This window comes from Musa acuminata, chromosome BXJ2-4 (genome assembly GCF_036884655.1).
Source record: "Musa acuminata AAA Group cultivar baxijiao chromosome BXJ2-4, Cavendish_Baxijiao_AAA, whole genome shotgun sequence".
Taxonomy (NCBI): Eukaryota; Viridiplantae; Streptophyta; class Magnoliopsida; order Zingiberales; family Musaceae; genus Musa; species Musa acuminata.
The window spans coordinates 44,714,534-44,732,888 of record NC_088341.1 but is presented as its reverse complement, the minus strand read 5'-3'; the positions used below and the strand labels follow the sequence as shown (position 1 = coordinate 44,732,888).

The 18,355-nt window shown below is 40.4% G+C and overlaps 4 protein-coding genes across 6 annotated transcripts; 1 reads left to right on the top strand and 3 right to left on the bottom strand.

The window, feature by feature from the left end:
- Positions 1–48: 48 nt before the first annotated feature.
- Positions 49–5,944, bottom strand: LOC135611186 (probable ADP-ribosylation factor GTPase-activating protein AGD8). The gene is made up of 7 exons (XM_065106649.1): positions 5,733–5,944; positions 5,450–5,568; positions 3,588–4,026; positions 2,844–3,101; positions 1,147–1,266; positions 725–826; positions 49–461 (listed from the first exon to the last, which is right to left on the bottom strand). Exons 1-7 carry the CDS (start codon positions 5,799–5,801, stop codon positions 354–356), a joined length of 1,215 nt encoding a protein of 404 aa, XP_064962721.1. The 5' UTR covers positions 5,802–5,944; the 3' UTR covers positions 49–353.
- A 553-nt stretch (positions 5,945–6,497) lies between these two features.
- On the bottom strand, positions 6,498–8,462 carry LOC103982459 (cinnamoyl-CoA reductase 1). 2 transcript variants are annotated; one of them, XM_009399390.3, is made up of 5 exons: positions 8,192–8,462; positions 7,950–8,107; positions 7,260–7,448; positions 6,848–7,182; positions 6,498–6,772 (listed from the first exon to the last, which is right to left on the bottom strand). In XM_009399390.3, the coding sequence occupies exons 1-5, from the start codon at positions 8,322–8,324 to the stop codon at positions 6,682–6,684; spliced, it is 906 nt and encodes a 301-aa protein (XP_009397665.1). In that variant the 5' UTR covers positions 8,325–8,462; the 3' UTR covers positions 6,498–6,681. The 2 variants fall into 2 exon arrangements, with proteins under 2 accessions (XP_009397665.1, XP_064962720.1); XM_065106648.1 differs by having other exon boundaries at positions 7,950–8,462.
- A 3,958-nt stretch (positions 8,463–12,420) lies between these two features.
- On the top strand, positions 12,421–13,984 carry LOC135611181 (transcription factor MYB13-like). Of its 2 annotated transcripts, XM_065106638.1 has the most exons (3): positions 12,455–12,924; positions 13,003–13,132; positions 13,213–13,984. In XM_065106638.1, exons 1-3 carry the CDS (start codon positions 12,786–12,788, stop codon positions 13,760–13,762), a joined length of 819 nt encoding a protein of 272 aa, XP_064962710.1. In that variant the 5' UTR covers positions 12,455–12,785; the 3' UTR covers positions 13,763–13,984. The 2 variants fall into 2 exon arrangements, with proteins under 2 accessions (XP_064962709.1, XP_064962710.1); XM_065106637.1 differs by having other exon boundaries at positions 12,421–13,132.
- Positions 13,985–14,977: 993 nt separating this feature from the next.
- LOC103982461 (beta-glucosidase 18) lies at positions 14,978–17,629 on the bottom strand. The gene is made up of 12 exons (XM_009399391.3): positions 17,485–17,629; positions 17,325–17,391; positions 17,201–17,259; positions 17,018–17,093; positions 16,865–16,939; positions 16,713–16,800; positions 16,375–16,627; positions 16,184–16,299; positions 15,848–16,097; positions 15,658–15,760; positions 15,422–15,530; positions 14,978–15,336 (listed from the first exon to the last, which is right to left on the bottom strand). Exons 1-12 carry the CDS (start codon positions 17,605–17,607, stop codon positions 15,147–15,149), a joined length of 1,509 nt encoding a protein of 502 aa, XP_009397666.2. The 5' UTR covers positions 17,608–17,629; the 3' UTR covers positions 14,978–15,146.
- Between the last annotated feature and the right edge of the window lie 726 nt (positions 17,630–18,355).

Here is an 18,355-nt window from a genome sequence, read left to right as displayed (position 1 = left end):
AAAATTATAAATAGTAAAAAAATTTCCTCAGCAGAGTGACCGACTGAATGACTTAAAATATAAAAGATTGCAAATAGTAATTTGATGGGTTCCTACATACAGACCAAACTCGTACAGCATTCGCAGTATATAACTACAGCCAAAATACACGCATTTCTGTTCATGGAATACATAACTACGTGATGGATTTAATATAAATAGAAAATGGACAATAACTGACTTCAAGAGTACATATCCGAGGAAAAATGTGACAAGAAGAAGATAGTGCTTCTAAAGCTTACAAGTTGAGAAGTTCAAATCTGTGGTTGAACGGCCACTATGTTGATAATGCATGCAAACTCAACCATGCATTATCAAAGGATTCTGTCTTGGAGGTCGTTAATAAGACTGGAAGCCAGAGACGTCAACTTCTTCCCTGTCTCACCAGCGATGTTCTTGAGGGAGGATATATCCTGTGATGCCTATAGATGCAAGGGGAGGGGCATCTGAAGTTAATCCTTTGGGCAGAAAACATATCTTGGAAAACACTGCCAGTGCATTCTAAATAACAGAGATCCTAAACTAAGAAGAGAAACAGTTTCGAGAATTCTTGTGGTATAAAAGTGCTCCCTGTAAGTCTTTTTTTTTTAGTACTCAAATTCTGTGAAGATATATTTCTAATCCATTTAATCTTGGAAGCTAATTAATCGGGAAATCAAATTACATATAACTCTCAAAGATGTACCTGGAAAGAGATACGGTTGATGAGGTCAGCAGCAGTCAAGTCTAGCCCAGGGTCTGATGTATCATGACCAAACAGATCGGCACTGGAAATGGCTTTTGAGTCCTATGTAAACAAAGACGAAGGTGAGTGCCTTAAAAGGTCAGCCAACTTCACCAAATTTTCAGAAAGGTTTTAGGCATAACCAAGATTGCCTGGGGCAAAGATAAAATGATCAAACAGAATATTTCCAAGCTGCCAGAAAATTATTATATTTAACTCCAGTAAATGTTTCTACTTTCTCGGACTGAACCATATTCATTAGCAGGTTAAAATGGACATGCGTCATGTCCACAAGAGATCTTAGGTCATATTATCCTGCTAGAATTTGCTCATGGATCTATACTTGGTTTGAACAAAAAATTATATCATCCAAGTGGACATACCGTGAACTTCTGCAGGGACATTTGTGCCTCATTTTCAGTTGATTTCTTTTCATCACCAAAGAATTGGCTTGAAGAAATTGACTTTGCATTTGAGAATTTCTGCCTTGCCTCATTACTTTCCTGAAGTTGGAGACCATAGTAAAAGTATGAAGTATATTTTACAATAAACATAGTGCATCACCAAATGACAATAACAAATTCAAGTGTACGGGTAATATGTAGCAACTCATCATTGCATATCCATAATAAAACTCATATTCCTTTAGCTTAATGTTTGAAATATCATGGTATACCAGATATCCTACCCAGTACATACCGGTCCAACAAAGGACCAATACACGAGTATACCAGGTACCATCCATATTTCAACAGTATGATAATATTTTATTCTTCTGGCATAACAATCAGTACATTCCAGTTCGGCAGGTTTCTGTATGGGCTAATGTTCAATTCCTTGCTTCAGATAATTATAATTTGGTAAAACTAAGTTAGGGATCATGTTCTAGAAATGTTGCCGCAATCAAAAATTCATTTAAAACGTGTCAATTTGGATATATGTTTTCTCTCCACTATGATTTCCAATGTCACAATGCAGAGAACTCTTCTAAATTCAAATTTAGAAGTGCATTCGATGAATTACAAGAGGAATCGTCTTCTTTAGACCGAGGTATCTTTTTTTCTACTTTTCTCATTGTTCTATTTCTTCCACCTAGTCCCGCCAAAGCACCATGGTTCCCGTCTTCCTGACCACATTGAAACTCCTATATTGCCCTACTCATTAGCCTTATTTGTTGTATCTTGCTACTGTTATGAATACATTCAAGCTAAAGATCAGACAATCAAAAATAAAGATTAACAGCTAAATTTGATCAACATAAGCCAGAAAATAACAGAACCAAAGATATATAGTCCTCAATTTTTCTGCCTAAATGTCACTCCATCTTCTGCATCCTTTCTTCTTTTCATATTTTTAGCTACTGCAATATCTTCTTTTATCCAGAATTAACAAAATTTTATTTATTCAATTAGGAACATTTAAAGGTAACAGTGAATCCCATGTTGCTCCTGTCACAAAAAATCAGTTCAATCATCAAAAATATCAAAGCCCAGCAGCTGGAATTTATCATTGAATTCTGACAATCAGGCAGAAGGATTGTTGTGCTCTGGTAATATGTCACCAGGGGAACCCAACTGATCACAGTAAAAACACAATTTCAGTCCTACCTAAATTTAAGGGCTCAGGTTCATTAAGGTTTAGCTGCATCTATGCAAGTCCAGATAGATCTGAATTTGAGTTTTATTTGGTTTAATTTAATTTTCCTATTTCCTTTTTTTTTTGCAAAAGAATCACCTTGTACATTTTCTCTATCTTATAGTAGGTTTAAAGTTCTAAATGGATTAGAATATGATTGGTACAACCACAAACCTTACTCCATTAAGCAGCTTTTTAACTTGCCTCTTATTCTAAACTCAAATTTCTGAAACATCAAATGTTCAAAGAAGATAAAGACAATGAGCAAACAAATCTTTATTCAAAGTCCATTTCATGACCAGTGTCTAGATTTGAGTGAATTACCATCATGATAATTAATTCAGAACATTCTACTCTAAAACATAATTTATACACAGAATTCATAACAAGATAAAGAGGACACACAACAAAGTATATTAACAGAAATATCTTTATAGTACTTTACCTCCACTTTTGAAGAAGTCGAGCTTGACTTTTTCTGAAATCCACTGTCCATTCCAAACTCAGCAAAGAAGCTTGAAGATTTTGGTGGTGCAACATGACTGATCACCTGAGCACCTCCAGAGCCACTCTCAATTGGAATGTCATCCATGTACTGAAACCGAGAAGGATATGATGGACCATCTGTTGTCTTAAAGTTATCCGAAGTTGTTGCAGTGGGTGCTGGTTGTTCAGGCTTCTGATCATAGAGATTTTCATTTGGCTGAAATCAAAAGTTACACGAGATTAACATGGTACCACTTATAAGATTGACAAACAGATGTGCATACCACCTTTGTCAAGAAAGCATACCACAGAATAAAAAATGAATAAGTACATAGATCTAGCATAAGATATGGAGTATGAACATGGATTTAACATTTTAAAACACTGCAACGCCCTGACATACTGGGATATCAGATGTTATGTATCTGAGGCCTTTTGGAACTACTATTTGGAACCACCCTATCCCTGGTGGACAAAAAGTGATAGATCAAAATTCAGCATCCAAAAATATATATTTAAATGAATATGTGAATCATCAAATTGGAGACATCTTAATCAGTGTGGAAACAGCCAAACATATCTTCTTTTGTCTTATATGCTTATACAGAATATGATGGATCAACCACGATATGCTAAAACCTGACAACAATGCAGTTGATGATTATGATTATCGAACCATCTAAATGCAATCATACAAGATCACCTTTGTCGTGAGCTTCCGGATGCCAAGCCCACCAGTCTTGCCTCCAGTCTTCTTTGCACCAGTGGATTTTCTAATAGAACTTAAGACAGTAGAATGAATGGGAGCTTTAGGTGAATGTCTGATTTCAGGTTCATGTCTCTCATTCGAGATTTCCTTGGTTGCATCTGCAAGCTTAAGCTCAGGAAGTCTGTCAACTGCATCTGATGTATGAGAAGTGGCAACAGGTGATGAAGGCAAAACATTATCTTCTGCCAAGCTTTTAGCAACCTCTTTGGACAGTATCTGCCTATACAACTCAGCTGCTCTAGATGTATACTTTGCCTCAATTTTACCACCATCCGTCCATCCATGCTGCTTAAAGAACACTTGAGCACGATTATTGCCTCCAAAAACCATCACCTTAAGCTGTTCTGGGGTCCATGAGTCCAAATTTGTGGACCTAGAATCCACCAAAATAAACTTCTTAAGATGGCATCACATGTAACGACTTCCCAGTGAAACAATTCAAAATCTGGTTAAGAACTAGATAAAACAGTAAGTCATCCGATACATGAAAAGCCCGAAGTTAAAGTGACATCAACTTATCAGAAGGAAAAAATTGATGAAGGAAGGTGCTAATACATGTATAGTAACTAATAGAAAAAGCCCAAAGATTTGTCCAACATAAACCACATACCACAGTTATGTCGATCATACAGAAAGAAAGTCTTAATAAAGTCACAAGAGTATTTCTAATCAACAGATTAAGCACAGATTTCAGGTATTACATAAATACTTACAAATAGTCTGTCAGCCATGTCAACAATGGATCAGACAGTCATCGGTTAATATTGCTCAACATTGATTAGATAGTCTTTCTAATGGCATTATTCTAAACAAGTCTGTCTAGTTAGTATTGATCAACACTGGATTTTTCAGGGCCTGAAGTTCAGGCTAGCATCATCAGTTTCTTTTAATTTTATCGATCAAGTTAGCCAAGTTTTAGAGCTAACAAACCCATCATCCATCACGTATTTAAGAGAAGACATTGACAGTAACATGGGTTGGAGATCTTCAAAGATTGATGATTAAAATATCCAGAAGAAAAATTCAGCCAACACGTATCTATAGATGAAGGTACTCATTTAGAAAGAATCAATTTGGAATGGGCAGATATAATCAAATATCTACCAAGCAAGCATATCTAACCCAGATATTTTCTTTTAACATATTGAGGTTGAGGGTTGCAATGATGGAAGTAATCCAGATCCATTGGATTTCGAATAGTCAATGTCTCCGACCATCCAACATTAATATTCTACGACATCCAACATTAAACACAATCTCAAGAGTTAAAGCACCCCAAGAAACTTTAAACAGACATGGCATCAGGCATTTTAGGAGGTTTCGCATAAATATGCTTCTCCAACCATCACCAGATAGATCAAAACCAAAAATAAGAAACAGAACTTCCTGACATCAATATTCTACGATGCAAATCAAAGACAAAACTTGATTTATTTTCCACAAGGATTTTATAAATTGAAAATATCGTATCTCTATCATACACCATATAAGGACACTAACTAAAGCTCCAATAATAAAACAATGTTTCGTGATGAAGAACACTGGAGTAGTTCTTGGGTACTTGGTTAGTATTTCATGAAATTGCATTTGCATTATCATAGCAAAACACTAATTAAAGCCTTCAACTTCTCCAAAAAGACAAAAAAGAGAGCGTCCAAACATTACAACAACATGCAGAACGCATTCCACCTTTGGAGTAGAATCAATAATTCTTAAAAATAGATACGAGAAATTGCCCATGATCCCAAAATCGTAAAACGAAAAACGCAAATCACCCAAAGGAAAACGCCACATACCTGACGAAGCTAACATGCACACCAAGGCTGCGATGAACGGCGGAGCAATCAATGCAGAGGAAGATCCCGTACGTCACCGACGCCCACGTGGGGTTCTTCGCGTTGCAATCGAAGCACATCTGCGGGGAAAAAAAGGATCCGCACTCAGAATCGGTCAGATCTGAAGGAACCCATCAGGATCCACACACTCAGAATCAGATCCCTAAGCACCAACTCATCCCCGAACATAAACAAGCCCTGAAAAGAGGAGGAGGGAGAAGAAGAGGTTCGACGGGGGAATCACCTTGTTTTCCGACTTGGATTTCAGCTTCCTGAAGACGGCGTTCCGATCAGCGACGCTCTCCGAAGCCATGGTGAAAGATTCTTCGACCTCCCTCGTTGGAATCTTCCTCGCTCGAGGAGATTGGGGGCGGGGAGGTACGAAGAAAGGCGACGGCGGCGGTGAGTGAGGAGGCGCGTGTGGGCGAAACGGGAGAATGGGCGTTTGGGGTTCACGTGAGGTAACGTCCGTCGGATGACACTTCGCTGTTGCGCTTAACGGGTATGGTTGCAGTTTCACGGTTGGCACCCCCAAGTGGCACTGTTCATTCCTTTGGTCGGATTCGGAGTTTGATGAGCAGCGTCCGACCCGAATCACACGATATAGTGATAATTTTGGTTTATATTTTGTTTTTTATAATTTTAATCCGATGATTTTTGGATTAAGGAATTTTTTTTTGTTGGATTATATTGTATAAAAAAAATATGTCAACCATTAATCGAGAACATTTAATATCGATGATTATCTAAGAGCATTAGCTCCTATGGGTATTAATTCAAATTAACAGTTTGAAAAATATTTTAAATATTCTAATATTTTCCTCTATTAACTTACTATAAAGCTATCTTATATATGGTAAATAAAAATAGTTATTATTCATTAAAATCAATTAGGAGTGAGTCTATGAAACTCACTATCTTATTGATTGAAATCAATTAGGATTAACAATTAATTGATTAAAAAATAGAAACATCCACAGCTCGATTTAGCCAAGGAATTACTAACAATTTTCAATGGTAAAAACAATTCAATCATCTGCCAATTTTATGCAAATCCAATCAACATATACTCTTTCTTTTGGATATTTGAAACCAGGGAGCACTCTACATATACACAGTTGATGATGACTTAAAAGACTCCACACAGCATTTCCACATCTCCAACCATCAGAAGCAAAACGGACGGCTGTCTACTACTCCACCTGTATCCGCACGTCGAAATCCACCATCAGCTTGCTCAGCTTCTTGTTCTGAATCCGCTGCGCTATCACCTTCAACTCATTACTGTAAGCCATTCAACGCACAGCATTAGGCAACGTCGGAGGTCTGATAGAATAATGTCGACTATAGAAGGCAGACCTTTGGGGAGACGAAGGGGCATCGGGGGAGACCAGCTGGGCGAGCTTAACGGCGTCAGGGGGGCGGCAGACGACGTTGCTGAAGCAGAGGTAACGTCCGTAAGCGGAGGGGCCCTCGTAGACGGCGATGTGGGCGTCGACGAGGAAGTCGATGTCCACCGTCACCAAGACGCCGTCTTCGTACATCTGCGGAGCCCCCTTCAAGTAGGGGTTGCTGACGGAGATCTCCGGCCCCGTTAGGAGCCCGGCGTTAACGGAGACCATGTCGACGCCCCTGTCCATTGCCAGCGCCCACGCCGTCTTCTCCGCTAACGTCTTTGCCAACGCGTGCCAAAGCTGCCGTCAACCACGAGGGCATTGCCTTACATAGAATACGGTGCTGAGGTCTTATGGAGGAGGAAGAAGAAGGTTACCTTGAACTTTCTGCAGAAGTTGGGCTCGCTCCATTCCCTCTCGTCGACGTCCGCCGCTAGCTTGCGGTTTTCTTTCCAAACGACCGCGGTCACCGACGACGTGAACACCACCCTCTCGATGGTGTCCACCTGGGCACATGCTTCCACCACGTTGTGTGCGGCTCTCACCTCGACTTCGACCATCAGCTCCTGCATCATACACCACGGAAAGGTGCGCTGAAGGTGTTTGCTGTAATTACAGTAGCGGAGAAGATGCATATTTGGACCAGCTATTACTGACGTAATAACTCTCTTGGTATCATACTGGGTTTTTGCTTGACCAGATCGACACAAGAGTTATTGCACTGTTCACAAGTGACAGTCTGCCAACTTGGTGGAAGCAGAAGGTCAGAACCCGCGTTTTCACTCGAAGCTAGGCGAAGAAACAGCAGGATTGATGACAGGCTTGTCTGCTTCCAACTGTTCCATGTGCACAGTGGACCAGGCGTATCCATGCGCGCTGTCGATTCTTTAAAGAAGTCAAAGGGCACGCTGGGTTACCTCAGACTCTGTGGCCGTCATAATCAAACAGTTGGTGCAATCAATACGGCCAACTCATGACAACAAGCACGTATACTGTTCGACGAAATGTTTCGGAAAGCCTATCGCTTCTCAGTTCAATGGATACAAGTCGATGAAGTAAGCACTTACGTCATAGGACTCATCCTGGGGAGGCTCGAACGTGTAGAAGAGGCCGGAGCAGCCCTTCACGGCGTCGACGATGGTTTGGTAGTCGAAGGGGTCCGCTTGAAACAGCTTGAGCCGCCTGTTCTCGCTGCACATCCTCTTCAGAACGCCACTCGATTCACCTGAAGCAGCAATCGTCGGAATCCAGCATACACAAAAGCACCCAACGACAACGAGGTGAAAGAACCCGAGGGCGAACTGCGAACCATGGTGATAAGAGGCGGCATGAACAGTGCATCCTCTCTGCAAAAGCCTCCTGACGAGGGAAATGCCGAGCCGACATGACGCGTCCATGACACAGACGGTATTCCTATCCCGGTGAACGAAAGCCGGCGCCATGACCGAGACCTTTAGAGACAAGAGCGAGCGAGAGAGAGAGAGAGGTGTGCAAGCAAGAGGAGGAGATGGAGAAGGGTTAGAAAAGGGGCCTCGGTATATAAAAGAAGAAGATGAGGGAGGAGTAGTTGACAGCAGTATGGTAAGCTAAGGCTAAGAACATTAATGGCTGCGGGGTCGGCGCGCCATGGTGTCCTTCGAGCCACCGGCTTCTTCGTGGTTGCCACCGAGACATCAATGTGGACGATGAGAAGGACTTCTCTTTAATTGTAATGCTATTTTCTAGTGCTAGAGATGTATACTAAGGTTTAGTTTGTGATCTAAGGACATGGAGAGTATAATAGGCTTATTATACGTTTATGTCTTAAGGTATTTGGGATTTAGTGAGAGACAAGCTTAGGTGCATGATAAAGAAGTCCAATATGGTGTCCCATGAAGTATGTGGTGGGCCAAAATTTTGGAATGTAGTCACTTGGAGCTACTGGTATCTTTGATTCTTTCATGGATACTAGTAATAAGAGAGGGGGACACTGAGATTTTTGTTCTTAGTTTAGTTACTATAACGAAGTTAATGAAATCATGATGATGTGACATCAACTAAGTATGCACAAATAATAAGGTGATGATATGATATTAATGTATGAGTAGTCAACATAACATCCCCCCTCCCCCAAAACCAAAACATATATATTTTTATAGAAAAATATATCTAAACATAACTTAAGTATTAAAAAAATTTTATCGGGTATCACCTTGAATCCGAAGATGCATCGAACTTAAGCATCTATCGTAGGATTTTTTGTCTTGGGATCAAATTCATATTGTGAGATTAAGGATAGAAGAAAAAAATAATACTAACATAAAATTATATGGATTGATTTTTTACGAAAAAGTACTTATAGACGAGGTTCGCAATATCGTACCGTACCGGTATTTTGACCTGGGCTCGGTACCGATACGGTACGGTATACCGAGCGATACACCCAAATGTACCGAGCGGTACACCCAGGTGTGTCGAGTACTGTAGCACTGCTACAGTGCTACAAATGCACTCGAATCGGTACGTACCGTCCATACCAGGCGAGGTACGATAGATCCTGCTTATAGAACTCATAATATGATAGTAAATTGATGTTGATTTAGGCTTGATTTCTCAAATAAAAAAATCTTCATATAAAAAGGCACATAAACATTAGATAATTTATTGGAATAATAAAATAATCGTAAATTAGAATGAGAAGAAGTTTTAAATTGGGCCAGCAATGGTCCCAATAGACATTGACTTTTACTGTATCACCTGCAGACGGTTGACCGAGCGGAGCGCTTCGCAGTTGCCGCAAGCAAGCAAGTTGACCTCCAAGAGCGTGTGCAAGAGTTGCGGAGTCAACCCTCATCAAATGGATGAGTCAACGCGGAGAACCCTAATGAATGCCTTCTCTGCGGTTTCTGAGACCGTACAATGGTGGCTTTATGGCACCGTCAGGTGCCAGTGCTTGTCGCTGAATCCTCCTCCGTTATCGCAACTTGGCCACTGGGGTTGGCTTTAGCAGTGTTCTCATTAATAAGGATAACTAAGATTTTTTGGTGCGCATATATCTCTGACTTCAGCTGTATTCCCTTAAAATAGAGCTCATAAGAAAATGGACGGATATAACATTGATAATAGAACTGATCAGATATATATGTTGAAATTTATCTAAAACTTGACTTTCACATTGGAAATAAAGGAATACTTTTATGATAATTATCATGTATGACAATTATAATATCATCCATAAACATTAAACATAGAGTTAATCCTTTAAATGATATAATTTCAATAGAATTTAGAGACAAAAAATATAAAAAAAAATATTTATAATTTCTTATTGACTAGCTTAATCTTGTCTATTTATAGACAAGAGCGAAGGATATAGAATAAATAATTAGGAGAGTTCCTTTCATCAAGTTCATCTCCCAAGAAATTTTATCATAATTAGATTTTTTTATTAACTATAATCAGAATCAGAATCCAATTATATTCATAATAAAAAAAATTTATATCCCTCGTACAAATTTATGGACAGTACAATTCCCATAGCTGATGTTTGGGCCCATTTAGCAAACTGTCTCCTTAGAACGAGTCTACCACTGCAAAAGACTGGAGTGTGTTTTGCCAAGATGGGCTGCCTGTGTTCTTGTCATGAACAGGCTGATTCCATTTCAAGCATCCCAAACTGAGTGCTGATGTATACTACGATTTGATCGATGTATTTGTTGTTACAATCATCATCATCATCATCATCAGAGCATTCCCCAAGTCTCAGTCTGAATTATCAGACTCGTTCGAGCAAAAGGTCTCCGAGTCTTCTTCTCCATGCTGTTTGCCTGCCTTACGCTGTGCTTACACCACTGTTGTGTCACACACACAGTAAAAGAAAACTAGCAGGGTATGTGACTGCTGCAAGCAAGCAAGGAAGGACGGACTGATTTAGTTGGCCAATGTAATCGCCACATCAAAGGGAAAGCTTTCACTTCGCTTTAATCATGATTTCCGTACCTCCTCCTCCTCCTCCTCCTTCTTTTTCTTCTTCTTCTTCCAGCAGAGATTGAGTTAGTTTGTGTTCCAGTTTAGGTGCTGGCATAAGCAAAAAGGTGATGAGTAGTGTCTGGTGAATGAATGCCACAGTTTCGTACTGCTTGACTTGTGTCTGGCTTTGTTCATGAGAAGTCACTCTTCCTCCAAAGATTTGACGTCTTCCCTTCACCAACTAAAGCCAATTCCGAGCTTTGACTCCCAGGTAATGAGATGCTGTGTTGGGTGGGGACGTGATGCCATCGGCAGCGATCTTACAAGTGGGAAAACAGGAATCACAGAGACGAAGAACCAGGTGCAGATGAATCAAATGACAAGGACGAGAAAGGGTCCTTCCTCGTAGGTTCTCTTTCCTTGATTTGGTAGAAGGCCAACATCCATGTCGTGGTTGTTCTAAGATTGCATTGATCATTGCCTTTGCTTTCATGATAATAAAGATCGAGTCCACTTATTAGAGGAAATGTCGACTTGGTTCGGACCCATATGTACTTTCAAGCGATCGTGCGGTCTTAGACTTTAGATCAGACTAACTTGTACGATAATGCAATCGAGTAAAAAGAATGAGTAAATATTTTATTAGGTCTAGTGACTATTTTATAATTGATCAACGGCAAAAAATATTTTTGAAATATTTCATATTTAGCTAATGTATCGATGGCTTGGTTGTTGATCGGAGCCTAGTTTTCTTATACTGATTAGATTACCGCGAGTCCTGATCGAGAGTAAATATTTCTCCTATCGCTATTACTATTAATCCGTATTTGCGACGAAAAACAAAGGACGTATTGTTTATTTTGGCATCTAAACGCGATCACGAACATCATTAAACATGTCTATCGCGAATTTGAGCTTTCTTGTCTTTTAAGCTCTCATAGTTCTTGAATCATTTGTATTAGACTTTTCAAGTAATTACTAATATATATTTTAAATTACAACCAATAAATCATTTGTATTAGAGCATTAATATCAATTTTGATGATCAATCCAAATCCTATAAAAAAGAAATCATTAGAAAATAATTTCCATCAAAGTAATCAGTGAGGCAATTTCGATCAAAAAGGAAAATGGCAATTGCAATTCTCTCTCCCTATTTTGCAATCGTTATTCCATCAAAATCGAGATTTATGTCAACAAGCACGCACCAAATGAATGAGCATAGACTCAATCATGAGAGATTATAGTACAATGGTCACCATCAATCGGCCATTTCCTTTTAGCTTTAGACCAATATCTAACATTTGTTTGTCTCTCCTTTTCCGATATAACATGTCGTGTACCTTTATGTTCAAGATAAGTGTCTCTGTTTGGGTCTCAGAAAGATCATATTCGACCTTATCCTCATAATCCATTTTTATGGGATCAAAAGATTACCAAGAAAACTATTATTCGGAGATTTCTTTGAGGTTAATGACGAGTTGGTGATCGAATGATACGGTTCTATGAGCGTGATGAGGTAATGTGTCTGTCATCCGAGAACAATGGAACTTAGGATCGGTTCTATGAGCCAAAAGCCTTAACCTAAGAAGATGTCGGCGTGTGTGTAATGGCAACACATCAATCCTGCCTGACATGATATCCCGAGAGCCAAGTCGCCGTCACTCCCTCGGGTGTCTTCCACTCCAATCCTCAGGTGAGTCCCCTCCTGCTCGAAAGGCAGACGAACGCGGCATGTCTCGAGTCCAGGTAACATCTTGTCTCCGGTTTCTGCCTCTGATGGTTTGGTAAGCTTGTAACGTTGGGCCACGCTCGGTGAATCTGCTCCTGTCACCGCTACCGTGTGTCTTCCCGTCTTCTTCCTGTGCGTATATATAGAGAGAGAGAGATACTTGGATCCTTGCAACCCTAGGTAACAAGGAATCTAGAGAGAGAGAGAGAGAGAGAGAGGAGAGATGGGACGAGGGCGCGCACCATGCTGTGAGAAGATTGGGCTGAACAAAGGCACATGGACGGAAGAAGAGGACATGAAGCTGATAGCTTACATCCACAAGTACGGGCACCAGAACTGGCGTGCGCTCCCCAAGCTTGCTGGTCTCTCTCGCCTCCGCTATATCAGATTGCTTCCTTTCTTGACTGTAGTTAACGTGACCATTTCACTGACTCCCGAAGGTCTGCTGCGATGCGGAAAGAGCTGCCGCTTGAGGTGGACTAACTACCTTCGCCCCGACATCAAGCGAGGCAACTTCACCAAGGACGAAGAGGACACCATCATCAAGCTGCACGCTTTGCTAGGGAACAAGTACACGATGCCCCCATTCCCATCCGTGACATGGAGTATTGCTTCGTGTTGCAGCCTCTCATCTCTCGTGTTCCTCTCAGGTGGTCCAAGATCGCGTCCTTCCTTCCCGGGCGGACCGACAACGAGATCAAGAACGTGTGGAACACGCACCTGAAGAAGCGTGCGGCGTCCGGAGAGCAGCAGCCGGTGACGAACGGCGCGTCCACGTCGACGGGCGATCGAATGGCCGGCGCGATCGAGATCCCCGTCGACCCGACCGTCGACATGTTCGGCATCTTAGACGATGCTCTTTCGACGTCGATGCAGAGCAACGAGATGGAGGACAGCGTGTTCCTGGAAACGTTGGGCGTACGACAGGATTCCCTTTGGACGTCGCCGCAGAAACAATCCCGCGGCTCGGTGGCATCGGTGGGCACCGACGGTCCGTCAATACCTGACGTGAGGCTGCCGGAGGCATGTGAAGAAGCCGATGGCACGAGAAGAGACGGGCAGAGGGAAGAGTGGTTGGATTACTTGGAGAAGGAGCTCGGACTGAGGGACGAGGGGGAGGCATGGGATCGCTGGGATGAGATGGAGGGTGATTTGGTGGCCACTTTTCTTCAGGATGATATCTTCTCTCCATACGATTAGATCTTCCGACGCATTTATTGTAGCAGTCATTCCATCATCCTTCATCGGAGTCCAACGTTGTTGAAGCTTTAGCTACAGCTTAGCACCAAATTGTTGCAATCACACACCTATTGATTCTTTCTCTCTCTCAATAGCATTTAAGCCTAAACACCGATTAATTTGGTGCTAAAATTTAGCACAAAATTATAGTGAATCTATAATTCATGGTTCGAGTTCCATTCGATCGAATTTAAAATCGGAATCTAATTAGGGTTTCGAGTTCGATTTAAGATTTTTTTTTCGAACCCATCTATTTTTATTTTTATTTTTAAATACCCCTTCGATTAACTATCGGAAGGGTCGATTTATCATTTATTTATTTGATCATTTTAGAACCAAAGATTTTTTATCAATTCGATTTAGGTTCGAAGAAGAAGAGAAGAGAAACATGACGGGTCTCTCGATAGGGATGTATAAATCATAAATTAAGATTTTTCTTTCTAAAAATGAATATGTAAATGATAGTGATATGCATATCCCTATCAATAAATCATGTTCGAGTCGATCGATAGAGATGCGTAAATTATACACTAAGAATTTTTTTCCCGTAAGAACAAAACCTCAACCGTAATTATAAAAAAATAAAATATAATGATATTAATTTGAATTTCCAATAATTTGATACGAAACTAAATTTAGTAAAACGATTAGGAATGCACAATCAAAAACATCATCTTAAATTACAGTGAGAATTATATAACAAACCCTATTAGAAACACATTATTTTGTGTGATATTACAGAGTAGTAGTAATATTTTACTAAAATCAATTGGTAAAATTTGTTATGATTAATTATAACACATAAGGTTTAGTCTATTTAATGATTTGTTCAAATGGGTGTTTTCGTAGACCCACATCTGACCCGTATCTGTCGAAGGGAGGACAGATTAATGGGTCATGTCGAATCTACATTATTGGAAAAGTGTACAATCACCAACTCCTTCTGATGGTCACAAATGATTTCTTTAAGGCTTCATAAGATATGGAAGGATAATATATCTACTAATTGCAATGGACTTTAGTCATTATCAAGAAATTATGTCTTTGTTTATCTTTCAGCTTAGAGTGAAACTATAGTTCTTTGATACATCTGTGAATACTGTATTAATAATGTAAAAATGTCACCGATCATTATCATATAAACCGTAAAAATCTTTATCGACTAAGTTAGATGAATTTTATTTTAATAAATCTTATGATCATTGCTCTCATTAATCATAGAACAATGTTTACAGTACCATATAACAGATCTTTCTTATATACAATAAATGTGTTACATCATAATAATAATAATTATCTACATCCAACTTAGCATTAACAATGCCACATATACTTCCATCTCATTCTATGTCTTCTGAATCAGCACTTGGGAGTCTTCAAGGAACTCTTGATACCAAGTTGCAGATAGCTTTGGAGTCCTTTCTTGAGTCTCATAGTTGACATGATAGAGTCCAAATCTTAGTGTGTATCCATATAACCACTCGAAGTTGTCTATGAGAGACCACACAAAGTAGCCCCTCACATCAGCACCTTGCCTACACCACCATCATCATCTTCTTCATCATTTCAATAAAGCATGCACATATAGTTGGAAGAGAGGTGAAAGTATCAATGCTATACCTCATTGCCTTGTGTAAAGAAGAGAGGTAGCTTCGCAAGTATTCCACTCTATCCTTGTCGTTCAACAGGTCCTTCACAGATGTATTGCGGTCACTTCCCTGTGGATAACCTGAAGACATAGGAGGAGGTTGCATGTCAATGGATCTAAATGAGATCAACGTGCTTGCTTTCATTCTACTACTACATGCGTGATATGGACATGAGTGGTTTGCGTCGAACAATTTAGTGTGACTCACCGTTTTCAGTAATGAACATAGGGATGTTCTTGTATCTTTTCTTGATGTACATGACAATCTTCTCCATGCCACGAGGAACAACGTAGAAGTTTGGCATTGCAGTCTACGAGAAAGAAGGTTGATGATAGTGAATGATATCATAAAAGTGAGAAGGTAAGTTCATGTTTTGATTGCATGAGTTATCTCTCACCGGTTTCCCGATTGCCAATCCGTTTCTCTCTCCGGTGGTGAGCACCGATGCATCACCTTCGGAGCCACCTCCCTCGCAGGGGGAGAACATGCAGTCTTTCGCATATGAGCTCGTGTAATGGTTTACTCCGATGAAGTCTGATTTGTGCTGCAGTTTCTTCTTGTCACTGGTTGAGAATCTCGGAAGCCTCGAGCCCAAAATTTGCCTCATCGCAGGAGGATAATCCCCATATATTATAGGGTCAAGAAACCTGTGATCAGTACGAGTAGATCGATGATGATGATGATGATGTCTCCCTGGAAACTTGCTTGATATGTAAACATCGAAACCATGTACCATGGAACATAAAATGACTGCGCTCGTCGAGCTGCTGCTCGGTCCGCTGGGACATCCCTTAGTGGTTCGAACCAGGTGGTGGCCATGACAATTCCTATGCTGCCTCGTTGTTTTGCCTTTGCACAAGAGGATTCAACGTCAAGCAAGTTGCAGTTGTTTAGTCGAAGCCATTAGATTACCTCATTAATTACCTGATACTTTGTCTTGTATACTTCGACAGCAGTTGCATGGGACAATATCACGTTGTGTGCAGCAACATATGGTTCTGTGCTCGAGTCACCCGAAGAACAGTTACCAAATGGCTGTGAGCAATGGTTGGGAGGGTACTTTCCATTCCTATATCCAAATTTCACCATAACATTTGGCTCATTAAAAGTAGTCCAGTATTTAACCCTGTCGCCAAATTCCTCGAAACATACTTCTGCAAAGTATCCAAAGTCTTTCCTGGAGAAAACAAGTTCACATCATGTATGTATATATAGACTCCTTATTTGTCATTCATTGAAGAGAGAAGAAGAGAAGACCATACTGTATCTGTGCACTTAGCCATGCGCCGTATCGGTCTTCGAGTTCTTGTGGAATGTCATAGTGATTGAGCGTGACAAATGGTTGTATGCCTGCTCGAAGAGAAGAAGATTAATAGTGCAGTAGAAGATAGGATGGTCTCATTCGGGACAGTACCTTTGAGCAATAAGGCATCGATGAGTTTGTGGTAGAACGCAACCCCTTGTGGATTAATCCCTCCGAATCTGCCTCCTGTCCAAAGCACATACGCTTCAGAATGATGAACTCACTACATCCATAAGAAAACATTTGTTCTTCTACCAAACTCACTCGGTAGAATTCTGGACCATGATATGGAGAACCTGTAGGAGTTGACTCCGAGAGAGTGCATCAATTCAATATCCTCCTGCACACGAGATTTCTGTCAATACATCTCGACAGAAACATATATGTTCTTGGAACGATGGCAAAAACATGACCAAATCTGCACTAAGAACAAGTCAAAATGTGCACCATATAGCGGTGATAATGATCATCCGCGATGTCTCCATTGCTGCCGTCCTTGATGCGTCCTGTGAGGAAAAGAGTAAAATGAATTCTTTTCCTCCATTGATGCATGCAGAAGGAGATCATTTACCTGGTATATGCGTGAACACGTCCCAATTGCTCAAGCTTTTGTTGTCTTCCAAGTAGGCACCTTCAATCTACACAGTTTTACGTGTGCATCGATACATACATACTTCCTACTATAGGTGGTGTAATCCCCACATATGTAGCAATGAGTTGAAAGACCTTACCTGGTAAGAAGAAGTTGAAGTGCCAAAGAGAAACGATGGAGGGAAGTGGCTCCGATCAAGGCAGGCTGCCAAGGAGAGCAGCCGAAAGAGCACCAGCAATTGCACTCCTTTCCTCCTCTCCATGTTCGCGGTATTAGGAACTCTCTATGGGAGTTTTATGGATAAGCCATGGCTTATATAGCGATGGAGAAGAAGAGGATGGGTTGACCAAGTCAAACGAAATGTTTTGCCCTTCAAACGCTGAGAAGAAATCGTTGCAAGGTTTCTTTGCGTGGCGTGTTTGAGTACGTGCGCACATGATAAAAAGATGAAGCCGCCGCGTCAGCTTTGGAGTACATCTAATCGTGTCTCATCCAGAAGTCAGCCGATCCGACGGTGATTCTTTCTTGGATGATTTGGGCCCACGTAACGTGGTGGGACAGATGAGACACGCTACGTTGGGAAAGTGGATTGGCTTAATGACGTGTAGAAAATGTTAGTTAATCCTGGATGACAAGTAACCTCGCAGTCGTTGCGTTGAATGCCACGTAAGTAGGATGCGAAAATGGTAGTTAAATACATATTAAAAAAATAAAAAATAATTATATTATATTAATATTCATAAGTATTTTTAAATATGAGACCTATCACTTATATAATATTATTATATGAATGCATGATTTATGAATTATACAATATTATATAAATCAATTTAAATATCCGGAGAACAGTCAAACACGTGTTAAACTTAGGTTTAAACACATAAAAAAATAAAATAACCACTCTGGAGGTATATTTAGATATATTTTAATTAATCAAAATATATGGACATCTGTGGGTGGGACCGGGGACGTTCAGGTATTGCATCTGAACACGTGGCTCCCAAAATGCG

Excerpts from the sequence above, each read along its gene's own strand:
- LOC103982461 (XM_009399391.3), bottom strand. The coding sequence starts at position 17,607 with ATGGAGAGGAGGAAAGGAGTGCAATTGCTGGTGCTCTTTCGGCTGCTC. Across the intron at positions 16,628-16,712 it reads TGGCTAAGTGCACAGATACA|GAAAGACTTTGGATACTTTG; the intron begins GTATGGTCTTCT and ends TGTTTTCTCCAG. Across the intron at positions 15,531-15,657 it reads TATGTTCATTACTGAAAACG|GTTATCCACAGGGAAGTGAC; the intron begins GTGAGTCACACT and ends CTATGTCTTCAG.
- LOC103982459 (XM_065106648.1), bottom strand. The coding sequence starts at position 8,324 with ATGGCGCCGGCTTTCGTTCACCGGGATAGGAATACCGTCTGTGTCATG. Across the intron at positions 7,449-7,949 it reads CCCAGGATGAGTCCTATGAC|GAGCTGATGGTCGAAGTCGA; the intron begins GTAAGTGCTTAC and ends TGTATGATGCAG. Across the intron at positions 7,183-7,259 it reads ACTTCTGCAGAAAGTTCAAG|CTTTGGCACGCGTTGGCAAA; the intron begins GTAACCTTCTTC and ends GGTTGACGGCAG.
- LOC135611181 (XM_065106637.1), top strand. The coding sequence starts at position 12,786 with ATGGGACGAGGGCGCGCACCATGCTGTGAGAAGATTGGGCTGAACAAA. Across the intron at positions 13,133-13,212 it reads CACGCTTTGCTAGGGAACAA|GTGGTCCAAGATCGCGTCCT; the intron begins GTACACGATGCC and ends TGTTCCTCTCAG.
- LOC135611186 (XM_065106649.1), bottom strand. The coding sequence starts at position 5,801 with ATGGCTTCGGAGAGCGTCGCTGATCGGAACGCCGTCTTCAGGAAGCTG. Across the intron at positions 4,027-5,449 it reads GTGCATGTTAGCTTCGTCAG|GTCCACAAATTTGGACTCAT; the intron begins GTATGTGGCGTT and ends GGTGGATTCTAG. Across the intron at positions 3,102-3,587 it reads TCCGGAAGCTCACGACAAAG|CCAAATGAAAATCTCTATGA; the intron begins GTGATCTTGTAT and ends TTTTGATTTCAG.